Here is a 26651-nt window from a genome sequence, read left to right as displayed (position 1 = left end):
AGTAATTAGGGGCCTGCTCTTATAAGTTTTATTGGAGCACAGCCATGCTCGTATATTTACGTATTGTTTATGGCTGCTTTCTACAAAGGAATGGCAGAGGTGAGTAGTTGTGGACAGATCAAGTGGCCCACAAAGGCTAAAATATTTAGCCTTTTATAGGAAGTCCGACCTTGGACTATTTCCCCACAGCTCAGGAAATCCTGACTCAGAGTAACTTGTTTCATTAGCAATGAATGATTTGTTAAATGGCTGATTTGAAATACATACATTCTAGTAGCAAAGTACTAACATGCTTGTGATGCAGCTGAAAATACACATCCTGACATGTAGAAATTAAGCCAGTCCGTTTTCATAAAGCAGACATTATTTTTTTAAGAGTTTTGAAAAAGAGAACATACTCAAGTGGTAAGAGTGATACCTCTCCCTTGACTGCATAGCAAAAAGGGTTCAATGTACATCAAACCCTTACAGGAAGTTTAGAAAGGCTTGGTATCTTTACAGCTTTTGGAGTTGCATTCAACTCAGAAACATTGGCTGGCTAGGTAAAAAGGGATTATTAGCTGGACAGTTCACATCACAGGCCTTCTTTGGCATGCTGGCATTAAGGGGACCCGGTACCCAATTACTTAGGGTCCCACGAGTGTCTACCTTGAGCCAGTTATCAATTAAACTGAACAAGTGCAGAGTCAGGCCCACATCCCAGCTTGTGCACACGGTATGGTATCAGAAAGATTCCAGGTATATGTGTTTCTCAATTATATATCACTGCCAATATCAAATAGCTATAGCTATAAAATTAATATTTAAAAAAAATCAACACACTTGTAGTGAAGTTAAATTAATTAGTCTGAAACAATTTTTAGAATTGTTACCTAGTAGGGTAAGTCAATACAACTTACAATGCTCTAAGTAATAAAACAAGTTTTGGGGGTAAGTCAGTTTATTGATGTGTTGTAACCCACCACCCAGACATTAACCACAGAGGGTTTAATTCAGAATCCTTTGCAGAAACTGAAAGCAGGAATAAAAACCACTATGACAATACAAAGCCATTGTAAATTTGTAGTTATTTTCCCTTCAATATTTCAATAAACATGATTTCTGGCATTATTTAATCTGACGTGAACATGATTTACAGTTAGTCTTTACTTCTTTATTAATATTACAGCCATTATAAAAGCATAAACGTCTTTCCAGAGAAAGCACTTTGAAATTGTTACAGTATTCTCTCATAAAATAGGAGGTACGCTTGTGAGTTAAGTACTTTAGTTGTAGGCACAGCTTGCACATGTGTATCGCTGATGTGAAACCATTGCCCTTTGGTTGATTCCATTTCAAAATCTGTCAAGGAAATGTAAAGTATAAATGGAAAGATAAAAGTTCATTAATTTTTGGTTTTGCCATATATGGTGAATACCAGAATTTTATAGACATCTTACCATGTGGAATATCACCGTGGAGAACAAGATGAGAGAGATGACTATTTGCCGTTCGTGCCTTGGCATAGGCAGTGTAATGTCCTGACCTCATGGTACCACTGTGTTCAACAACTCCGTATAAGGAATACAGTACCCTTGTATTTTCTTCAGCAACATTCTTTAAAAATGAATAGAATTCAGGTTAGTTCTAGTCCCATTTATACAGATACTGTTGGCAAGACAATTTTAAACCACGTAAAGTTTCTTTCACTTTGAGAATGCAAAAATCTTTCATGAGTCTGAACTTGACTATTTTCTCCCCACCTTTTCACAACTTACTGAGGATTTTCACACTTACTTTACACTATTAGAAACAACTGAAGTTGTCAGTTTCTTCAGGAGTGTTGGGTCAGATAATTCCAACATACCTCAACAACTCTATCATCCTGGTTTCTGCCCCCAAATGTTAAGCCTTTAATGGCAAGAGGACGGCACTTAGGTCCTGCCAAAAACCACCTGTTACATTTCAAATGCCCCCTATGGATGCAGTGAGAAGCACAGTCAACCTCCCAAGCGCACGCTCCCCATCTGGAGTGGAGGCTGCTTATTCTTTAAAGATCCATGTGCCATAGAACTGGTTGGAATCACACAGGCTGGGGGCCACTTTCAGACAATATGCTACATTTATACTCTTGTAAAAAGTCCTGAACAGGCATCACTGCCCTTCTATAGTACTGCCAGTACACACCTCTTTAATCTATGAACTTGATTCACTGAACCTGATACTTCACCCCAAATCCTGTCACCTACCTCGGATTTATGTCCACCAATGAGCCTCCACAGGATTTTCACTGCCATTCCATTTTAGGCAACCACAATCAGAACTATTCGAATTGGTCATCACTCAGAACTGTTAGAATTCTTACTAACTAGCCTCAGTTAGGTCATAACTCTTCCATTCCTCCTACTCATCTTACTCTTCAACCTAACAGGATCCTCCAATCCTCATTGTCTCCTGGCTTAGGAAGCCTCTTTTGCTCTTGTTCCCATATAAAGTCTGTCTTTGCTACTCAAAATGTGGTAATGGAACAGCAGCATCGGCCTTACCTGAGAGCTTGTTAGAAAGGCAGAATCTTAGACCCTACCCCAGACCCACTGGTTCCCAAGTGATTTGTGTGCACATTAAAGTTTGAGACTTAGACCACATGTATCTTACAAATAATCTCTCTCCTACCCATCGCCAGCTCTGCCACCACGTCCAATTCATCATAAAACCCCACTCCTACCAACATACCTTTCACCATCCCATCCCCAGACAGCTGCTATTGCTAGGAAACAAAGTTATGTAACCATGCAGATGGTTAAGTTCATGATGTTCTACCTCATCAGAGTCTTCAGTGTGACTCCATAATCTTGTAACCTGTCTTTAGCTGCCTCTTCCATAGATGTCCTTCACAGCAACTGGCCCCAACTTTCACCAGATAAAGGAGATATCTTTTTCTCCTTTGTATCTTAAACATAGATTTTCCTCTTGGCCTACAAACCTACTTAAGTCTCCCAGACTTAAAAATAAAACTCCATGGATCTACCACTTTTCCTTTTCAACAAATCCTCTAACATATCTACATGCTTTATCTTTGATATTCTCATTTCTCCACCCACTAATGTTACCTACAATTCTTGAAAAATTTACCATGACCTCTATACTGTCTAATTCACAAATACTTTCTAGTCTTTTTTCCCTGATAATTCTAACACTGAGGCCACTTGGCCCTTTCCTTGAAACCTGAACACAGGGCAATGGCATTTTAAGCAAAAGATGGATTCCTAATGACATATTTAAAACTAATCCAACCAAAGGTTGGTTGGGTTTTTTGTTTTTACCAGCAAAAGTGTCTCTGGCCTATTGTGAGAACATAAAAATAATCACAATTCAGTCTGAAATACCAGCTCTGAAATACCTTTTGTGGAAAATTTTTAATTGGGGAGGGACTTTCCATCATTTCAAATTTTGTAGATAATGTTTATACTGAGTATTTCAACTCTGAATACAGTACAACAGTACCGCCTCAACAACTATCTGAATTGTTGATTCTCCAAATTCTTCAAATGGAGATTCGTTGAGACCCTTCGTGGCGTCCTTTTTTTCCAGCTAAGCCTCTCACACTCGGATGCTCTCCAGAGTTCTATATTCGCAACTTCTTTCTCTACTCTCTCCATGCTCTACACTAGAGATCCTATCTTCTCATTGTTTTAACTCCTACCTGTATACTAATTTCAAAATTCTTATCTCCAGCCCTAACCTCTCTGCCCTGGGCCTCAGACATGTACATCCAAAAGCTTTCTAAAAGTAGCCAAAAATATATATATCTCAAAAATATATGAAACTCGATGTATCCAAAACTGAACTCATTATCCTTTCTCCACCTTCCAAACTGCTCTTCTACCTGTATTTCCTACCTCTATTTGTGTTACCCCTATCTGCTCATATGCCTAATCACTCAACCAGGCCCTGGGAATCATGCTCAGCTCCTCTTTCTATGTCACTCTCAGCGTTCACTTTAAGGCCTCTGCCTTATCTTCCATAGCCACTTGATCATAAGTCTGGTTAATTTTACCTCTTGAAATATTCCTTCAGCCTTCCCCTCTTCTGCCCTAGTTTAAGCCCTCATCATCTATTGATTGAACAAATTCAACAGCCTCCTAACTAGTTTCCCTGCCTCTAGCCATTTCCTCCTAAGAATCCAGCCTCCATGCTTCAGCAAGTAACATATGTAATATACAGATCTGGCCATAACAGCCCATTGCTTTGAACTTGAATGGCTCCCCACTGCATACCTAATAAAGCCCAAGTTCCTCACCAAGATAATCCTCCAAAACTTCATTCCTATCTCACTTCCCTGGCTTCATCTCTCAACGTTCCCCAGACCTTGTACTGTAAGCTCCAGAAGTGCTTATACTGCCAATCCATGGCACCCACCATGTCATTTACACTGCTCTGCCTTTGCTCCTGCCTGGAAATCCTGCCTATTCTTGATTCATCCCACTATCTCTTACTCCTTAGTTAACTACTAGTTGACTTCACAGAGCCTCCCCTGAACCACGAGCATGCCGGGTTAAGTGAGTTCCACCCCTGCTCTGTGTATACCCATCTTAACATTCAACCATGATAAACTGAGATTATCTATTAATGTATCTGCTCACCTTTAGTTTTGGGCCCTTAGCTCCCAAGTCGATGTCTGCCACAATAAGTGTTCAAAACAATGTTAAACTGAAATAATAAACCTAATGTTCAAAACGATTCATCATAGATCTTCAAATTATAAAGGTACAAAAACCAAAGACCCGCTCTACTCAGTAATTCTTATCAGCTTCATACTGCTGTGAGTTGCTGTTATAGCATTTGGTAAGCTATGATTTCTCTTTACGAGATTTTTCCCGAAAAGACCACTTTTACTTACCTTACATTTAAGGGTACAAAAAGGAGCCAAATCTAAGATTTCTGGAAATTTTATGTGTTTGTTAATTTTGCGTAGGTTAAAACCAGCCTAAAAAAAAGAGGGGCATTAGATGAAGTTCTTTTCCTGGAAGAGCTGTGCATGTTAAGTAAACTGTAGTCCCACTGATGCCCAGAGAGCACCAACATCCAGCCCTGGTTCAGTTTCCCTGACCGACCGATTGCTAGTTGGTTTGTTTTTGCTAAGTACACAACACATACACACACACACCCGCCCCCCAGCACATTAAGAAAGCTACTCTTGTAAGAAAATTCTCGATGTTTCTTTTTCAGCCAACCAGAAAAGCCACATTCGACCAGAGGTTTTGGGTGCCTAAAACTGAGCAACAGCAGAATACTGTTCTGTGAAGCACACATTCTCAGCCTTACACTCTAACCAGGCTCAGTGAATTGTTCACAGAAACCCATCCAAGTTAGGCCCATACCAAGCAGAGGAGGAAAATGTTCGAAAGGTACTTTTTGAATTTGGAACTGAACTTGAAATTTCAACTGCTTAGAGCAAAAAAGATCAGGTCACCAAAATGATGAAGGTCCAAGGTATCAATGTCTTTTTGTCAAGAGTCAGTAAAATTAAGATACCACACACAAAACAGAAAACCATCACTACATTTCCTCAGTGTGAGATATACCTAGTAAACAGGGCCTTTTTTTTTTTTAATCCAAAAATAAGATTAGAGTAAGATGCTAATATTACTAAAAAGAGCAACGTGAGTTCTAATAAAATTAAGAAACAATTGTTCTTAAATTTCTCCTCAACCTTCACATGCATCTTCATCAAAACTTCTGTTTTACCCATATATAGTTTTTACTTTCCTACTTCTTTGAAGTTAGAATAAAAAAAGTAACAGAAAACCAAAGAAACAGTTACATGGTGAGACATAACAAAGCAGGTGCTACATGTTTAAAACAAATTTTAGGTAACAAGCGTTACCTGCTGAAATCTCTTTAAATGAAGAGTGAGAACAGGAGGAGCAAGAGAAATCAGCATCTGCTTTTTGGCATTGGTGTAAACATGTTTCTTTTCACCTAAAAAAAGAAAAAACATTTACTAGCGTAAAAATCGATTTAGAACTCTAAAGCATTCAGTTTGTTATCAAATCATTTCAAACATCTAAAGTGAGAATCAGTAAACTTTCCGGAGAGGAACAGAAAAATATTTTAGGCTTTGTGGACCAAGAGGCCAGATCAAGGATATTTTGTAGGTATTCATATATGAGAGAAAAACTTCCACAAGTTTTTACTGATGGAATTCAAAATATAATAATATGTGAGTATGATTGCAGTCTACTGAAGAAAAGAATGGAATTATTTTTGGAGAAATAACTTTTAATTAATTGGGGTTCCAAGTTAGTGTTTTCTACCATAAAATCATTTTGAAATATTCGTCTATAAAAAACATTTTTAGTTCAGAGATGATACAAACACAGGCAATAGGCCAAATCTGGCCTGTGGACTGTAGTTTGCCGACATCTGCTCTAAACAGAATTGCTATGAAATTAACACAACTTACTTTTTTGTGCTGACATGTAAATAAATAAAAGCTAGACTTTAAAAACAGTTGAACAATTCTAGCAAGACTCCTTAGACATCCATGGTCTCTCCCTATCCCACTTACTCAAGCTGAAAAAAAGTGGGGATGAGCGGAGGAGGGGAATTAGTATCTTTCTGTTCGTATCTGAGGGCGATTGTAAGAAAGCACTGTCCTCCTAGCACCTTGGACTGGGAATGTCACTTTAGTTCACTGACAAATTGAAGTGTAGCTTCCTGGGAGCAAGTGAGGTGAGGGCCGTCACAAATGCGGACAGGAAACTGAGGATATAAAGCAACAGCCACTATCTATTAGGCTTCTGTTGTGCCAACACGCCAGTGGGATGATTGACCTACAGGGAGAGGCATCCGAGAGCAAAATGTCTCACAGTCGAAGCTGCTGTTGGGAGGCCACAGAGTTCTGCTTAACCATCCTTCTATTAAATATGTACATGGTAGAGGGAACCTATTGATGCCATCCAAATCCTAAAACAATTAAAATGGGAGTACCCCACCTATGCAGTGCAAAATGTGCCTCCGAATGTTAATTTTACCTTCTGTAAGAGAATCTCAATACCTTTTAGATTTGCCTTTGGTCCGTTATGCTGTCTCCGGGTGCATACTTCACAAAGCAGTTTATTTGCATCCCGGAGTTTCTCGTTTCGGGTGAACTGATATAAACAGTGCTGGATTGAACATTCATCAGTACCGACCGCTTCCCTGTTCGCAAGAGTACAGAAAGCAGTTTCTGGATCTTCGTTTACAAACTCAAACACCTTGGTCCCAGGAGCATGACTGTCATTCAGAATTTCTATGTTTATTTCGTCGGGTTGAAGAGCAGCATTCAAGTTAAGGTTTTTCAAACCACTGGAAATGTCCCCTTCTCCATTGCTTCCTTCTTGCGGGTAGGCACCATTTAAATTCCTAGTACATTCATTGGGAGAAGATGACAAAACCTCCAGATCATTGTCCATGTTGACATGTTTCATATCTATTTCCTCTGTGGATTTTTGATTGTCAGTTACACTTTCTATCAGTTTTTCTTGGCCATTCAAATCTTTCTGATTAACACAATACTCTTTATTTATAACTTCCTCTTGTGAAATGTGGTCAGATTTACTATCCACTTCTCCCTGAAGTGACATTTCGACCTCACAATCATTATCTTCAGGATGGTCAATGGTAGAGATATCATTTAAATGAAGAACTTTTCCTTGAATTTTTTGTTGCCTTCGTTGGTTCTGTGTAAAAAGTATAAAACATTTTTTAAAAATGGAGAGGAAGAGAATGAGCATACATGAACCACATTAGCTTTTCTTGCTTATCAATCAAAAATATTAAGTTAATAAGGAAAATTTCACTCCCAGAATTCTAATCCTAAAAATTCCTTTACTATCAGGGATCAAATAAATTATGAAGAAAAGTTCTTTAATTGAAAGCAGGAATAAACTATCACTGACCATCAAAAAATTATAAATTATACACTAAGGCAAATAAAAATGTGCAAGACATGGTCTCTGTTCTAAGAGCAGTGATCTAAACAGAGCAGGAAAACCGTCCAAACTAAGCAGCCAGGTATTACACCAGGTTGTGAGTCTGACTGTATATACGACAGGAAGGGGCAGATCCAGATGACTTACAATTACTGGGTCAAAGTTTCACTGAAAAGATCAAAAACACACTGAAAACTCAAGAATCAACAAGTTTAGGGTTACTTTGGGCAGAGAGATAGAAGAAAATACTCTGGGAAACAAATGATCCCAAATTAGGGAGAATTCAAGGAAGCAGCATGTACATTGGGTAATAATGAACTTCCTCCTCTAAAATCATCATCTTTGCCATTTGCGGCCTATTCCCAAGTAGGGGTTGGGTGGAGGTGGGGGTGAGGAGGTTGGGAGGCATTTCATCAAGATCCCTGCTACTGGAATGCCTAAAGGCTCAAGGGGTTAGCATTTTCGGTTGTAACTAAAAGGACAGTCCCTGTGAGGCTAATTTGTAATAGCAGAAGGCTGAACAGCAGTACACAAGACACAAGACACAAACATTTTTAAATGTATTTCAGTTAAATAGAGATAAACATGAAAGAAAAGTGGAGGAAGAATAAAAACAAATACTTCTAAGAAAAGGAAACAAATGGCTCTTAAACATAAAAACATGCTTAACTTCACATATTAAAGTAGAAAATAAAACTGCAGAAAGCTGGTAATTTCCAGCTATCAGACTGGCAGAAATCCAGAAGTTTGATAACACTGCTGTCAAGGATAAGGAGAAACAGCAAATCTCATATGTTGCTGATGGCAAAATAAATTGGTTCAACCTTTGTGGAGGGCAGTTAGGTGATATTTATCAAAACTACAAATGCAATCCCTCTTCTCAAAATGTACTCTACAGATGACATGTACAGTCTTGTTCTGCATATCGTTTCAGCCAACAATGGAGCGCATTTATGACAGTGGTCCCATAAGGTTATAACGGAACTGATAAATTCCTATTGCTTAGTGATGTAGCCATCAGAACGCCATAGCGCAAAGGCTGCAAAAATCAACGATGCTGTGGTTGAGATGGGAAACTATTTAACTTGCATGTGGATGAGGATGACACTGAAGAGCTCTTAGAGGTGGCTCCTGAGAAACTGACTAACAAGAAGGTGTTGGAACAGGAACAGATAGCTGAAGGAGAGGCGAGAGAAAAGGAAACAGCAGGGGAAGAAAAAGAAGAACCCCCAGGAAAATTCACAGTGAAGGATTTAGTAGGAGCTTTTGCAGAACTCAGCAAGCTCCTTAAAAAGTCTGAAAACATGGACCCCAACACTGAAAGGTTTTAATTAATAGAGAGGAATATTCATGGTGCATTACCTGCTTACAAGCAAACCTACGATGAAAAAAAAGAAAAAACCAAGCAAACCACCATAACGTATTTCTGAAAAGAGTGACACCTCCTCAAGAAGAGCCTCACATAGGCCCTCAGGAGGTATTCCGGAAGAAGGCACTGTGATCATAGGAGGTGACAGTTCCATGTGTGTCAGTGGCCCTGAAGACCTTCCAGTGGGACAAGATGTGGAGGTGAAGACAGTGATACTGATGATCCTGACACTGGGTAGGCCTAGGCTGATGGGTGTGTTAGTGTCTTAGTTTTTAATGAGAAAGTTTAAAAAATAAAAAAATAAGTAAAAAGTTTTAAAAATAGAAAAAAGCTAACAGAATAAGATATAAATAAAAAAAAAATCTTTATACAGCCGTACAATGTTTGTATGTTAAGCTAAGTGTTATTACAAGAGTCAAAAAGTTTAAAAAACTTTTAAAGTTTATAAAGTAAAAAAGTTAGAGTAAGCTAAGGTTAATTTATTATTAAAGACAGAAAAAATATTTTTAATAAATTTAGTGTAGCCTAAGTGTAGAATGTGTATAAAGTCTACAGTAGTGCACAGTCACGTCCAGGTGTCACCTTCACTCTCCATTCACTGACTCACTCGAGCAACTTCCAGTACTGCAAGCTCCATTCATGATAGGTGCCTTATACAGGTGTACCATTTTTTACCATTTTTTATCTTTTGTACTGTATTTTTACCATACCTTTCCTATGTTTAGGTACACAAATACAATTCTATTACAATTGCCTACAGTATTCAGTACAGTAATGTCTTGTGTAGCTTATAGCGTAGGAGCAATAAGCTACGCCACGTGGCCAAGGTGTGTAGCGGACTGCACCCTCTAGGTTGGTGCAAGGGCGCAGTACGATGTTTGCATGATGATGAAACAGACCAACAGTAAATTGCTCAGAACATATCCTTGTTGCTAAGTGACTGTATAAGATTACTTACTGCAGCACTGGCCATTAGAGCAAAAACTGTATGTATAATTTTTAAAAGAAAGGAAAAACAAGACTACATATTTGTTTTTGATCTTATTTTCTAAAAGAAACTTCAGAAGGACATATAGACTAGGTAAAGTGGTTATCTGTGTCATAAAAGGACAGGAAGGGAAGGGACTTTTGTTGGACGTCTTTAAATATTCTTAAATTTTGAATGTCAATGAATAAACAACTAAAAAATTTATTAAAAATGAACTCTTTAATTGTCACAGTAATGCAAGATTAAAAAAACACAACCTTTTCTTCACATATGGTCAGACATTTCCCAGCAGAGACTACTAAATGAACTGATTCATTGAATTAACTGCCAAATGAAAGTGCTCTATATAAAATGAGACATGTCTACCGACGTCATTCAGACTTCAAACTCAATGGTTCAAAATATGAAATTAGAAAAGCATGGTTTTCTTCCAAATTACCCACCTTGGCTTGCTTTTTGGCTTGCTTCTTTGCTTTCTTTTGTAAGTGCTTACTTGTTCCTGAAGGAATATCATTTCTCTCTTTTATGTAACTGTCATTATCTTTTTCTTCCTCGCTGTCTTTATCTTCATCCTCCATTGTCTTTTTCAGATTTTTATCATTTATACTTTTCTTACCACTCTTAAAATATGGAGAGAATATGAGCCCAAAATAAAATTTTACAACTACTGTTTGGTGAAGAGATTTCAAGTTATCTAAATATTTTTCTATTCTTATTTTACACTAGATTTATTTTCCACAATGTAGAAAAATTCATTCATCTCAAATACCAAAAAGCAATCTTCACATACTAAAAAATAAGCAAACGAACAAAACAGTAAAAAAAGGTAACTTCCGATCCAAGTATAATAAAAAGAAATACAACAAATTTTATTGGATACATGCTATATCTTGTAATTATGTCCACTTCTAAATGTACTTTCTGTTTATAAGTGATTTACATGTCCCAATACAGGTATTTCTTTTTATTCTTTTCTTTCTTTGCATGTAAATGATAGTTTTAGAGAAAGATAAATTATGGTAAGAAAAAATAAAAAATATGGTAAGACTTTAATCACTAAGTAAGTGATTAACGGGGCTCTTAAGTCATATTAAGTTGAATAATAATTTATCCAATATTCTTAACATGTTCTTTTTTCCTACACCCACTGGATAGAAATCAAATTAACGTGGATTACAACTGAGGTACTCTCTGTTAACATCCGTGAACTTAAAACTGTAAGAGGTTTGTAGTTAGTCTTAACCAATGAAAATAAATAGTAACTTTTAATATGAAGAAAATACTTCCCTATATGTAAACTAATCAAGTTAATTATCTATAAAGAATTCGAGAAACATCATCCTCTTTTTTAAAAAAAGAAGTATTTACCTCATTCTTTATTCAAATCTTTAAAATCCTTCTATCTCAAATACATTAAGAAAAATTCTCCGCAGGCTAGTAACGTACAAACCTGGAAAAAGTGACAGGCTTCCCTCATAAAATCTAACAGAGGGGAAAAAAACTACTTAAATAAAAGAAACTCAATAGTCTTACCTGATCATCTAAAACTGGTAGAGACAAATCAAGGAAAGATTCATGAACCAAGGAGACCTTAACCAACCAAAAAAGAAAGTGTGAAAGGAAGGAAACGATTCACTTCAGATATTATCTAGTAAGATCATGGTGGGAGGTGGAGTGCGCATGGAGCTAAGTTTTAAAATAAAGGTTTAAAAAAAATGAAATGAAAAATATACAGCACTGAGGATGCCAGATTAGGGGACATAAAACAAAATATTAAGCTAACTTCTTCCACATGTAAGGAGTGCTCATAGCTCTAGCAAAGAATGATGCATATTTGGGTAGTTCGACAAAGGATCTCATGAAACTAGATGTTTCCGTTTTTGAAAGAAACAACTGATAAACTGTACTCTACTTAATGAATAAATCCAGCATATCTACTTACAGTTCTACATTCATCACACATGATTGTACTAGTCAGTTCACCACCAAAGATGCGGTCCACAAAACTTGGCACTGATTTTTTCTTTTCATAATCTATAAGAGGAAAAGTTCATCAATTACCCTTATATAATTGACTGAATGAGCTAAAACTACTTACTTACCTACCTGACCCTAAAATTTTACTTTTAATTTCCTATGTGAGATTTGCTTTTCTTTATTCATTACCATAATTGTATTTTTAAGCTAGAGTCACTTTTGAGTGTAACAAAATTTAAAATAATCACATCTCATGAAAAAGAAAAAAGTTCTTATTCAAGGTCTAGTCTGTGGAAAATAAATTGTGCAAGTCAGTGAGACTTTCTGCATATCGATATCTCCACTAGTAGAATGAGCAGGTGGGCTAGGCTGGATGATATTCGAGCTCACTTTCAGCTCTAACATTCTATCATTTGGCAGCAAACTTGGGCGAGAATGCATGTAATTTGCTTTGTGAACTCTAAGACTTAACTCTATTTAAAATCAAAATCAAAACAGAACAAAAAATTTTTCATGCAGATGTTCCAGATAAAACCATCCTTTTATTTTCCTATGTTCTCAGAAATAATCTTGATAAATTTAGTATAAGGTGACATAATTTTACTACCTGATCGCTCCATTTTCTAAATATATGAAATTTATAAGCCTTATTCAAGCGGTAGCTGTCCATTTATGCAGAAACACAATTTACGACAGTGCCAGCAGGAACGATTCTATCACTGGCCAGGCCCTAAAGGGCACCAAAGAGGCAAAGAGTTGCTATGTATTGAATATAAATTGTGCTTTATAATATAGTAGCTACCAGTCACTTGTGGCTACTTAAATATAAATTAATTAAAATTAAATAAAAATAAAAATTTAGCTCCTCAGTTGCACCGATCGCATTTCAAGGGCTCATCTGCCAACATGTGGCTAATGGCTACTCTGTCAGAGTAGACGTAGAAGAGTTCCATCATCACAGACAGTTCTAGCAGACAGATCTACGCTAAATCTTTAAATGCAACACAATAATAACAAAGAAGTTGGCTCCGTGATTAAAAAACCAGCAACTGACAACTCATACAAGTATAATTCATTTATCACTGCTAATTAGAAGTCTAAGCTTTTGAAAAAATAAAATTGTGATGTTAGCTCTATCTTTATAAAGTTCACTATAATACTGCATAAAAATATACCAAAAGTTATTTTATTCTGAAATATTCACCTTTGGAGTATTGAATAATTTTTAAAAAAAATCAGTGAGTGATAAAGAGAAATATATATTTAATAATTTTAGAGTCAAAATATCTGTGCCAGCAATCTTCATCTAAGGTACAAAGGAATTCAACTATAGTAATTTAGTTCAAAAAGTTCAGACATTACCTTTAACTTTATTTTTTAGTTCTTCATCCAATTTTTCTGTAGAATTACCAAATGCTTTAAGAATTCCTTTACTCACTCTCTAAAAGTAATAAAATGGACATATGTATACTATTAAATTTAAAATTTTATAGTTATTTTCCCTAGAAAATATGTAACCAAGTCAAAAAGTGATCAAGAATTAGCTGCCCATACTTACTAAATAAAAATTAATATTTCTAAAATCACATTTTCAAAATTAATTCAAAGAGCTAAAAAGAATTATATTTATAAACAATCACTAACCCATGAAAACAAAGGCACTGTCTTATTTCAAGATTTCAATTTTTTCAAACCAAAGCTTTTCAGAACACGCCCATCTCCTTTGGAAAGACCACTGAAGTATCGTGTCTGAGAAGCATAACGATAAAATGAGAGCTACAGGAACAGACTCCAGCATGCAAAGCCCAGCTCCACCATTACTGGGTGACCTTGAACCAGGTACTGAACTTTTCTACATCCTAGCTTTAGAATCTATGGAGGGAGGAAATGATAATAGCATCTACCTCATAGAATGGTTGTGAGGACAGAGTAAGGTCATTCATATAAAATACTAAGAACAGTGCCTGACATAAAATAAGAGCTAAATAAATATTAGTTGTTATCGCTATATTACTACTAGTATTAGTTATATTCACATCCCCAAATATATTACTTTACATCCTGGCAATTAAACAAAAATTTTAAAATGCAACAGATGTTCCTTGACTCTTACAAAATGAATATACGGTAAGTCCTCACTTAACACTGTCAATAGGTTCTGTGACTTTAAGCAAAACAATGTATAACAAAACCAATTTTACAATAGACTAATTGATATAAACAACAGTTAAGTTCCTAAGGCATCTCATGAACGTTGTAATGAAACATTAAACGAAATGACATTACTCATTATTCGGGGACCTGCTATACTTTCTAGATTCAAAAAGCTTCCTCAGAATAGGAGGAAGGTACGCTACAGCTGGGAATTGTTTTGGGAGAGACATGTTCCAATACTTTGTAGCTCCTCTGGTATAGGCCTATACAGAATCCTTAAAGAACGATTAACTCCGGAATCGTCAAGAAAAATAGAGCATCATGAAAAAGGAGAATCATTTCTAATTCTCTTCATTTATTCTAACAATTAAAACATACTGGTCAGAAAGGTTGGTGTAGAAAAAAATTTTAAATACAATGGCCTTAATAACTAGTTTTCATTGCTTTAATAACTCTTAAGATATCAAATGACCGACAAGTAAATGAAGATGGAATTATAAAATACACTGGTCAAAATATGCTAACTTGGTGTTCTTCAGCTCTCATGCCATCCAATAAATAACGAAGCAGCTCCTGGCTGTCTTGCTGCTGATAGCCTTTAAAACGCACTGCTCTACAGAAAAAAAAAAAAAAGAAAAAGAAGAAAGAAAAAAAAGAAACCAATGATCAGTCTACTAAAATATGAAGCTATTTTTGTAAAATCTTAACCATAGCCCAAATCCTGGAGTGTTCTAGTTTCTCAAAATTTCTGTTAAGTCCAACAACGCCCTTGGCAGATTTCATTTTCACATAAAGTACATGTTCTTTAATCTAAATAAAATAAACAATGCTCTAATATATGTAGTGGGTTGACTCTAATGCTATTCACTTTTTCATTTAATTTCTCAGCATCTTACTGATGAACTGAAAGCACAATCAAAGCAGATACTCACTTTTTACAGACCTGAGAAAAGAGTTCTTTAGGTGTCACAATTCCCTTTTTGGTCTCTTGCATCTCATTAAGAAACTGGCTCATGGCTAAGGTAAGAGGGCCTGGAGGCTCAAGGTTTATTTCTAAAGGTTCCTGAATATGGGAATAAAAAATACTTTCTTCAGTCGAGTTTGAAAGCATTTATTTTACCAAAATGTAACTAGTCAACTTGTACTGCTAATGTTCTTGATAGAGTTGTCCATTTAAAAAAGTTCAAAATGACATCAAAAGATATAGAAAGTTTCTGGTCATAGACTATTTTATGAAGAATTCAGTTCTACTAAAGATTATTAGAACTTACTACCTTAGAAGTGATATAATAGCGCCAAAGCAAAATGTAAATAATAAAAATGGATAAGGTAAAATTCTTTGGCATTTAAGTCACCTACGATATTAAAAATGATAATATATGCCTAGGGCTTCACAAGTATCAACAACATTCTCAAGAAGGCAGCCAAACACTAGAGCACAGCTGAACCCGGCATACACACAGTAAATAAATGTAAAGGCCTCTTATGATTGCTATTGTTCTGAAAATCTTTAACTTGGTAGTCTAAAACAAAACAAAAAAGATAAAAATGAACATCGATGCTTTAAAATGACTTAAAAAATCAATATTCAGAGAGGAAAATTATTGATTACAAGAAAAATTTAAAGTACATACTGTTAGTGCCAAATCAGGAGGTTCAATTTTTACAATTGTTCCAGACATTTTCACTTCTTTTAGCAGTTCTCTAAGCACAGGTGTTTGTGACAAATTCTAGAATGCCGAATGGAAAAAAAAGGAAAATTATCTAAAGGCAAATCAATTCATTCAAATATTTTTAAAGTGTCTATGCTATCAAAACAGAAAATCGCTATCAACACTGCAATCTTCATTGTATCTATCTTGGGAAATAAAAAGTAGTGGCATCTCTCCACTCTATTTGGCTCATAAATACTTCAGCTCGGAGTTTATTCATCACCTCGGAAAGGCATTCATTCTTCCATCACTCCACATGAAGTAGCTACCCACCAGCACCATGGTTCTCTCTCCACCACTGACCACCACTTGTAATTAGCCATTCATTTCTGTATTAGGTTATCATATGCTTTCCCCACCCAAGAGCGAATTCTATGAGGGCAGGGGTCAAGTTTGTTTTGAAACCGATTGCACCCTAGCGTTTAGCACAGTGTTTTACTGACATGCAAAGTAAACATTTCTTTGAAAACACAGAAATAAATTACTTAGGGGGAAAAAACTCAATAAGTAAGAAATAATCAAAAACAGCCTATAATATGAGAAAAACACTAGATCTGTTAAAGGGGAAAAAATTAACACTGGCACCTGCATAACTGCATTGAAGAAGCATGTATTTCCCAAATTACTGAGCCCTTTCACAGTTATTTGAGAAGTAGAATTCATGGGAGGATTTTCTTTAGCTTTGTTTTCCTTTTTTTCTCTCTCTTGTTCATTTTTACTCTCCTTTTCTAATTTTTTATTTTCAAGTTCAATGCTACCATTATCTTTTGCAGCTTTAGGGGGAAAAAAAGAGAGAGAGAGATTTAGCAACATATGTAATACAGCCATACTAAATGCAAAGTTATACTTGAGACAAACAGAATTTGTGAATTTTACCTAATATCATTATTTTCCACCTGTTTGATTTAAAAATGTTTTTTAATAAATATGTTACCATCAAGAAAGAAAAAATAAAAAAAAATTCAGAACTGATGTAAGCATTAGTTTGACAAATGAAACCAAACAGGATATGCTTTAGCATAAACACTTTTTTAATGTACAAAAGTTTTTTTTATAAATGAGCATATCTTACCTTGTAAAATTGGAATGTAAAGCAATCAAGTAAAGAATATGGACATAAAATAAATTTTTAAATGAATTCTGTGGGTCAAAAACGAATCCTGAAGTTAGGAACAAAAAATTCTGGCTCTGCCAAAGATACTTCCGTGACCACAAAAATCTAAGCAAGCTTAACGCTGACAATACATGTCAACCCAATTAATTTAATTATGCGTGAAAAATACCTGAGAAGTATCTGGCCTTTTGAAGGAGTTACAAATACTTTAATTTCATCCAAACAAAAATAACAAAAGTAAATTCAGTATAAGGCAGGTCTATCTTAAGCCCCTGTGTCAGGGTATAGGGACCAGGTGTTACTGCTTACTACTTAGTTCAGACTCTTCATCTCATATGACTAGATTATTTCTCAGATTCTCTTTTAATTCTAATGATTTAGAATTACCTACATTCTCACTGTGTTACATTCTTAATGAAAAATAGTTTCATAGTTTGAAATCGACCACAATTAATGTTACTGAGCTATATGTAATGGGTAGTACAGTAAAATAATCTAGATATCAGCAGATATATAAATCAACAGTACAGTATGTATTAAGAAAAATGATATTTTTACCTGATTTTGGAGTTGCAATACCGGCTTGTTTTCTAATGTAATCAACCACCTGACCCAGTCGGTTTGAACTACAATACTGGACCTCCTCGTCACATAGGTAACACCTGTGTCCCCAAAGACCACAGAGAAGAAAAGTGACAGACTGACAACCAAAAGAGGGGACAAATGATAACTCCTGGAACCCGAGGTGGGTAATCACTGAATTATTCTGCTAGAAAAAGTGAAAATAAACCTTTGATGTTCTCTTAAAGAAGACTATCCATATTAACTCTGGTTTACTATTCGTAAGATTAGCTCAAATTATGGCTACATATAAATATTGTGAAAAGAACAAACATTTTACTGAAATGGGTATTTATAACATTAAAGTCAAAAGTTTTTTCTATACATATTTCAAAAATTAGGCCTACGTCATCAAAATTATCAAATTTTATAATTGACAGATGATATTCAGTGAACACTGTTGTGTAAATGATTTTTAAAGACGTGGAAATTTGTTTTAATGACGTTAAAATATAGGAAATACATATACCAGCCTGACATTTATTTTCATGAAAATTCATTGCTAAAATTTTACTAAATTCTCAGTTTATCTGGAATTTGTTCTTAGTGTCTCAACTTTTAAACTAATAACAATCCATCCCATACATGGTTTATGGTGTCACAAGCAAAAAAAAAAAAAAAAAAAAAAGGGTGAAAATTCCTAAGTTTTCTACATGCTACAATGTTTCTATTTGTACAATACTAAACAAAAGCTTCTCATAACACCACGTTCTCTATCTAGCCTTCTAAAAGTAATGGTATTTAAACAAATACAAACATTTCAACTTTCTTGCTCCTTAAACATTACAAATGCCTCCATTCTCCAATATTTTAAATAATTTCCAGTCAATGGGCACAGGAGGTGAAACTCACCATACACTCCAGTTGTCCAAACTAAGAACCAGACAATGAGGTTCAGACCTTGGTGTCATATAGTGCTTCAAAGCGTGCTGCTCCTGAGAATTTCTGCCGCAGCCCTGGAAAATTACAATCACAAATCTCAAAGCCACAAAAATTCACCAAAAGAGGAAAGAGTTCATAATGTGTAATGAACAAAGAAGTGGCTGAAGAAATTCTACCATTCTTACAATTTTGAAAATAAAATATTAGACTCTAAAGAGAATTAAATCTTAAAATATGAATAGGCAACTGACACTGCCACCTAAGGAAGAAGATATTTAGGAAAGTACGCTTCCTTCCTCTCTGATCTGCCTTTTCCCGTCCTAACTAAACCGTATTAATTCTGTCATTAACTAGGTCTACTTTGTACTCCTATCAGCTTCCTAAATATTTTCTTAATTTCAACCTCTTTCTTCACACACATTTTTTTTTTTCAGTTTAATGTTCCTAAAACAAAGTGCTGTTCATACACTCAATTCAAAAATTATAAGTTGCTCTTAAACTCCTAATTGATAAACCTGATTCCTCTCTGATGCCAATCTACCTTTACGGGGTTAACTCCCATAATTCACCTGTTCACACACCATCTATCAGCTAAACGCACTCAGCACTTTCACAACAACACAGTTCTGTTCACATTATTCCATGTGTGTTGAAATCCTTTACCATGACTGCCACTGATCAAATTGTACCCAGTCTTCAGGATCTTGTTCACAGGCTAGCTCCTCTCACGATGAGACAACATCACATTCTTTCTGTAAACACAGTCCTACCAAACATGGTATACATTCCTGATGGCATTCTTTATTTTCTACCTTAAAGTTGTTACTTTCTCTATCATTTCTCCCTTGGACTATAAATCCAAAAGGCACAAAAACAAATTAATATATTATCAAAAAAACAAAAACAAAAACAAAAATCTAGCAAATGGAAGGAAGTCAATAAGTATTCATTGAACAAGTAAATGAGAGCTTTTTACCTATAAGATGTGTAGGCTTATTCATAAAAGAACATGACCAGATTTTCTGCCTGCAGCTGGTTATATCGCTGCTAAGAAATAGATCTCCATTGTGTAACTAACTGAACTAGCCACCAACCCTCTTGGACTACACTGTAATAAGTAGTCCTATTTCTACTGTAGCCAAAAATATACTTTGGAGGGGAAATATTTATCAATGACTTCTAATCCTTTACCTATGGTAGCAAACAGTACTGATTTATCACTCAATATTTGATTCTAAAATGAATTTATTAATTTAAAAAATTATAACACCATTTGAGATGATTTGAAACATAAGAATGAGATGAGCTGTCTTAAGACAATAATTGAGAATTACTTGCCAACAGTGCCAATAATAACTATAACAGAATAAAAGTTAACAGTTAATATTGATGTTAGGAATTAAAAAGGTAGCAAAATAAATAAAACTTATAATAAGAAATGTATTCTGGAAAATTTGAAGTACCAAATAAATTCATGCTTACCATGGGTAATTAAGAAGTTCAATGAAAACCTTTCAAATACACATAATAAATATATTCTTCATATAAATTTAATTGCCTGACAATAATATCACCATTCACCTATCAGAATGGCTAAAATAAAAAGCTGTTATAATACTAAATGCTGGCAAGGATACAGAAAAAGTAAATCACTCGTACAATGCTGGTCTGAATATAGAATGGTACAGCCACTCTGGAAATAGTTTGGCAGGTTCTTAAAAAGCATTAATTAAGCATTTAATTATCATATGACCCAGCAATTGCATATTTGGACATTTTCCTCAGAGAAATAAAATCTTAAATTCAAACAAAAATTTGTACATAAATGTTTGTAGCAGCTTTATTTGTAACTGCCCCAAAATGGATCAGCCCAGATATCCTGCAAAAGGTGAATAGTTAAACAGTGGTATATCTATACCATAAAGTACTACTCAGCAATAAAAAAAAGAAACTGTTGATAATACATGACTTGGATGAATCTTTGGGGATTATGCTAAGTGAAAAGAGCCAATCCTCAAATGTTGTATACTGTATGGTTCCCTTTACATAACAGTTTTTAAATGACAGAATTTTAGAAATAGAGAACAGTTTTGTGGTTGCCAGGGGCTAGGGGAAGGGAAGGCAGTAGAGAAGCAGGGATGATTATAAAGGGCAACATGAGATCCATGTGATGTAACTACTCAGCATCTTGACTGTGGTGGTGGACATAGAGGTGACAAAATTGTACAGACTTAATACATATACACACATGCATGCACACACACAACACACATACACACACAATCAAAGAAAAGTAAAACTGGGGAGATCTGATTAAGATTGTTGGGATGTATCAATGTTAACATACTGGTTGCGATATTATACAACAGCTTTGTAAAATGTTACCACTGGGAGAAACTGGGCAAAGTGTATAGAGATATCTCTGTATTATTTCTTATACTGCACGTGAATCTATAATTATCGCAATAAAATTTTAATTTAAAAGAAAATAATAAAAAAAGGCTCTCTGCCTCATCTTCAAGCTTCATGATAGGACTGGCTAGTAGCCTACTTTCCACCAAATCGAGAGTGACTAAGAGGCCCTGACCTTTATTTAGTACCTTGGCATACCTGTGAGCTGTTCTGCCACCCAGATGGCCCCCACCCCCATGACCAAGGTACTCCTTCCCGCAGCTGCCAGGTATGTGGCCTACTGACAGCACATAGCTCACAGCTCAGTCTATCCATCCCCAAGAATTATCCTCAGTGGAAGGGAGCTGCCTTGGCCATGGTCAGTCCCTCACACCCGCCGTAACCACCTCCCATTCCCCCATCCCTCCCCCCACCACCCACACCCGCCAAGGACAGTCCACATCCAATGACTGGTCTACCCATAAATACAAAGGCCTGGCCTCTTGCCTCAGCTGAGGACATCCCTGAAAGCCAGAGGTCATTGTGAGATTAGCTGGGGCCTGTAGCACTATCTCTTTGTTCAACTTCTCCCTCTGCCTAATCCTGCTTCCCTCACAGTTTTCCTGATGAAAACACAGTGAGAATACTCCATAGTTAAACCACCTAAATCTCACAAATTTCAATCTCAGCATCTGTTCCCCAGGGACACATGACCTGTGCCAGCTGGCCTCCTAGTTACCCATATTGTACTTAAGTAATACCTTCTAAAACAATTCAAAAAGTTTTATAAAATCCCTTATAGATTAAAATCTAAGCATACCTGATGGCCACATTTAAGACATAGCCAAACTGAAGGATTTTCTTCTTCCGCTTCTTCTTCAGTTTTATCTTTTACTTTATTGTCCGTCTTACAATCTTGGCAAATATTCCATTCCACATTCACTAAAGCCTTTTTCAAATTACCTTGTTCCAATCCTTTTCTAATATGTCTGCACATAGGTTCTATCAAAACAAACAATAAAGGAGTACATGAGGTAAAATACAGCTTTCTTCAGATGATCTCAAAACCTATTCTTCATCTGACCTTTAAAAATGAATTTACTCTGTACACAAATTATTAGATGATCTGAAAACTTAAATTTTTGCTTCATATTTCAATATAATGAGATGATTATGTGAGAAAGAGATTTTTATAGAAATTTGAAATTTTGCTTTTTTTTTTTTGAAGTCCTTCTTTTAGGATTTCAAAGAAGAACCCACTTTTAGGTTCACTGGCATCTACCACAGAGTAAAAATTATCTGAAAGGATGTATCCCAGGAACACAGGCATGGAGGCATGAAATGTAAAAGTGTAGGCTTTCTCCTCAGAATGGCAGTCACGTGTGTATAAAAACAAGCTGGTCTACGGCCATGCCACCCTGAACAAGCCCGATCCCATCTGATCTCAGAAACTAAGCAGGGTCAGGCCTGGTTAGTACTTAGATGGGAGACCACCTAGAAAGACCAGGTGCTGTAGGTGTAAAAAAATAAAAAATAAAAATAAATAAAATAAATATGGGATTGTAAGCTGACAAGGTCCCTGCAATATGTGAGGTCAACCAAAGGTTGCCTCGCCTAAAAAAAAGAAAAAGGCTGGACCTGAGACTGAAGATGCTGTTGGGACCAGCAGTGCTCTGCAAACCACTCTAAAGGGCTTTGGTTGTCTCAGGGATCTTGGAGGCTTAGAAACTAGTCTAGTGGCACAATTAACTTTATGTCTGGTGAACTTGCACCAAGAGAATATAAATGCAAATAGATCGTGTGAAAAACTACTAAATCCCAGGAAGTAGTCAAAACCAGGCGTAAAAAAATAAAAAATAAAAATAAATAAAATAAATATGGGATTGTAAGCTGACAAGGTCCCTGCAATATGTGAGGTCAACCAAAGGTTGCCTCGCCTAAAAAAAAGAAAAAGGCTGGACCTGAGACTGAAGATGCTGTTGGGACCAGCAGTGCTCTGCAAACCACTCTAAAGGGCTTTGGTTGTCTCAGGGATCTTGGAGGCTTAGAAACTAGTCTAGTGGCACAATTAACTTTATGTCTGGTGAACTTGCACCAAGAGAATATAAATGCAAATAGATCGTGTGAAAAACTACTAAATCCCAGGAAGTAGTCAAAAAAAGTAAAATAAAATAAAAAGATAGCCTTTTTCAACTAGCAAATCAGCAAAGATTTTTACAAATGGTATTAATCAGTATTGCTAACGGTTAAAGGAAACAGGCACTTGATTATGCTGCTAGGGGGCCTGTAAGTTAGTAAAACATTTCTGAAAGGCAATTTGGCAGTAGAACCAAAAGAGCCATGAAAACATTTATAACATGAATTTAGCAATTCTACTTCTAGAACCTGTACTAAGAAGACAACTGGATTTGTGCAGAGATGTAACTACAAAAAATGTTTACTATTGCTCCATTCAAAACTGAAAAGTTAAAGGTAACCTAAATTCATAACAATAGATTACCTAAATAAATAACACAATACAAACTCATGGTCTTTTACATCAATGCTATTAAAAAGTTGAAGACTATTAAATGACACGTAGATATAAACATTAAGTTGAAATGTAAATTACAGAATATAAAATACACTTTGATCCCATTTTCACACATTAAAATAGATGTCTATTTAGGGATATAAACATCATTTTAAAGGTTGAATTGGTGAAATATACCTAAAGATTCAGAAGAATCATCAATTGGAACAGTTTTTCCCTTCGTCCGTTTCTTTCCCATGTTGGCACTTCATGGATTACTTACTGACCCAAAATAACAATCTAGAAAACATGATAAAGTTAGCTTGACAAAAATAAAGTTTGTTTTATAGTTCTCTGAGATAGTAATATAACTCAGACACATATATTTTGCATGTCTATCACACTTTATAAAGTCCATTCACATATATCTTCTAGTTTTTGATAAAAACTCATGAGTTAGATAGAATAGATAGGATTATATTCCTGTGCTTCATAGCTTAAGAAACTGATTCTTAGTAAGGTTAAGAAGTTTTCAATACATGTAAAGGTCAGAAGAGAACCTAGGTCTTCTTACACAGATCTTGAAAAGTCTCAGCACTTTACACTACTTAGAATTCAACTCACTACATAAATGAGAAATGCTGGTGGTACATTTAAAACTCAGATGATTTTCTTTCCTTTTAAGCTACTTTTCTTAGTTCTGTAGTCTATGCAAGTGAAATTGATAATTTCTCTAAGAAAAATTTAAAATAATTCTGAAAGTAAACTCCTAAAGGGAGTTAGAAAATTTGCAAAATAATTTCAAAGCCAAAATACAAAAAGTGATACACTGTTTTGTATTTTCCACATGAGGATTTCCTGTGGATATTAGCTGAGAATTCATTATAATAGCATTCTCAACTATTTACATTATATTATTGGCAAATCAATTTGGAATACTGTGACAAACCTAGCTGCACATCAGATCTTCACGTCTTTAGTCAACAATCCAAAACTAGTAAATAAGAAAAGGGCTGAAAGTACATACAGGTCTACCTAACTTTAAATAATAGTAATGATTTTGAAAAGTTGCATTTAACACACATTATAATAATAACTTAGTGTCAAAATCACTTAAATGTCTTTAATAATTATTTGACCTGGAATGTTTATTAAAATTCTGATTACATAAGTGGAAAGACTTGGAACATATGTTTTGAAAACACTTCTCAATTAATTCTCACACTTAGCTGTCTCTCACCCTGCCCTATCTTAGAGTCTTAGCATTCCTTTTTTAGTTCTTAATGGGTTAGTGTAATTAAAGGTAATTCAAAAAGGTCTGTATGAAAAATGAGTGCCACATCAAGTAATTGTTAACCTTTTCAAAGATAACCTAAAATGTTAACAAGTTTCCATATTTACAAGGTAAATAAACAACAAAAGAATACAAAGTATATAAGTACGTATAAAACAAGGTATATTTTATGTACTTTTTCTCAACCTAAAGATAACATTTAACATATCTTATCTAGAATTGTAGATTTTAGGAGGAAAATATAGCACCCAAGTTCTTGCCTCCCATCAAACTCCCTCTAATCTATGCTGCATTCTAGCATCAGATATACTTGCCATCACATCACTCTGATTGAAAGCCTTTAATAGTTTTCCAGTCCACAGTCCTCAGTCTTGCACTCATGGTCCTTTATAAACTGTCCCCAATGCTCAGGCAATCCTGACTGTCATTAATTCCCAAAAGAACCACTGAAATTTAATTATATGGTGCTTTTGATCTTCAAAGCCCTATCTCATTTGCTTTCTACAACACCCCTTTAAAGAGAGCATTTCGGTAAAGGAGGAAACTCAAGAAAGAAATGATGAAAGTGTCAGAGAGAGAACTAAAACGGCATATCTTTCTTTTCCAAGCCCACCCCTCTTTCCATGCCAATCGAGCCAGTCTCTTTAGTATCCTCCACTCCAAAGCACCTTTCCCGCCCCCACCTCTAGCTCGGAGGTCTTTAACCTGAACACGTGTTATTTCTCTATCTGGAATCTAAAGTTCTAGGAGAAAGAACTGGTTTTAGGCATTACTTCTAAATTACCTATAGCATTTAAAATAGTGTAAGTACACAGTATGTCCTCAAGAATTACTTCTTGCTGGAAATGGAAAAAGAGAATAGTACCTGACGTACAAAGGATGATTACAAGGTGCAAAGATATGTACATAAGAATGAAGCGACAAAGTTCCCGTGAAAAAGAAAAAGGTAAAGAATGAAGAAGTCTGTAGCAGTGAAGACAGCACTAGCAAATCTGGTTTGAGAACCGCAGTGGCCCAGACTCCAAAGTGAAACTTGAAAGACGAACTGTAATTGCTGCAGGCAGAGGACAGTAGGGGAGTCACTTCAATGCTGTGGAAAGAGCTCCAATAAAATTTTGACAACTACAAAGGGCATCTAATGAGTCATGAGAAATATCATTAGCTATTAAACATCAGTAACTCATATTAAGTTTTTCAGGCTATTCTTCAAAGGAGAATTAGCTTCTTAGCCAAATTACTCTTTTGCAGGAGTCCACACAAAACTTCAATCAAAGCTGGTCTTGCTGGCTCTCATATAATTCCAGTTCCCTTCCCTCGATGTCCCCCCAGTCTTCCCATGCCTGCTTGGTTCCATTAAAAATGCAAGCGTTCGGAAAACTTTGGCAGCGAGTCTTAAAACACAGCTTTCAAGTTTTGCGCAGATCTGTCCTACCCTAGGAGCCTTGAATCGGTTAGGTGACAGATCCTGTTCTTCTACCAACCACCATATGGACGCGGCAGCAAACCCAGCTCCAGCCCGTAAGGCGCCCCAAATCGCGCAGCGCCCACCACACCTCCCCTTTCCTTCCAACTGCTCCGCGCCCAGGGGGAACCTCGGGGTCCACCAGGTCGAGCTGGGCGCCAGCACCGACAACTCATTGGCCAGCTCCTGGAAGCGACAGGACATGAAGCCAATGAGAACG

General features: G+C 35.8%; 1 protein-coding gene and 1 pseudogene across 6 annotated transcripts in view; one reads left to right on the top strand and one right to left on the bottom strand.

Annotated features, from left to right (window-relative positions):
* Positions 1-1048: 1048 nt before the first annotated feature.
* The window catches only part of USP16 (ubiquitin specific peptidase 16), a 28588-nt gene continuing 2985 nt past the window's right edge, over positions 1049-26651 (bottom strand). For 3 of the 6 annotated variants that reach the window (XM_025044245.1, XM_015586505.2, XM_006908249.3), the window contains exons 2-18: positions 23874-23975; positions 21984-22165; positions 18743-18846; positions 17828-17931; positions 16741-16928; positions 16078-16173; positions 15376-15506; positions 14969-15056; positions 13652-13730; positions 12255-12346; positions 11846-11902; positions 10756-10932; positions 7040-7703; positions 5867-5961; positions 4880-4966; positions 1440-1596; positions 1049-1341 (exon numbers count right to left, since the gene is read on the bottom strand). In XM_025044245.1, coding sequence (XP_024900013.1) covers positions 1217-1341; positions 1440-1596; positions 4880-4966; positions 5867-5961; positions 7040-7703; positions 10756-10932; positions 11846-11902; positions 12255-12346; positions 13652-13730; positions 14969-15056; positions 15376-15506; positions 16078-16173; positions 16741-16928; positions 17828-17931; positions 18743-18846; positions 21984-22165; positions 23874-23934 — 2487 coding nt within the window. In that variant the 5' untranslated portion in view covers positions 23935-23975 and the 3' untranslated portion in view covers positions 1049-1216. Of the gene's footprint in view, positions 1342-1439; positions 1597-4879; positions 4967-5866; positions 5962-7039; positions 7704-10755; positions 10933-11845; positions 11903-12254; positions 12347-13651; positions 13731-14968; positions 15057-15375; positions 15507-16077; positions 16174-16740; positions 16929-17827; positions 17932-18742; positions 18847-21983; positions 22166-23873; positions 23976-25283; positions 26239-26401; positions 26563-26651 lie in introns of those variants that run through there. The other 3 variants (XM_006908250.3, XM_025044246.1, XM_015586506.2) reach the window with 3 other exon arrangements.
* On the top strand, positions 22564-22682 carry LOC112476925 (annotated as a pseudogene).

This window comes from Pteropus alecto, unplaced genomic scaffold, assembly GCF_000325575.1.
Source record: "Pteropus alecto unplaced genomic scaffold, ASM32557v1 scaffold81, whole genome shotgun sequence".
NCBI classification, from domain to species: Eukaryota; Metazoa; Chordata; class Mammalia; order Chiroptera; family Pteropodidae; genus Pteropus; species Pteropus alecto.
Note: the sequence above shows the minus strand (reverse complement) of the source record. Positions and strands in the feature narration are given on the sequence as shown.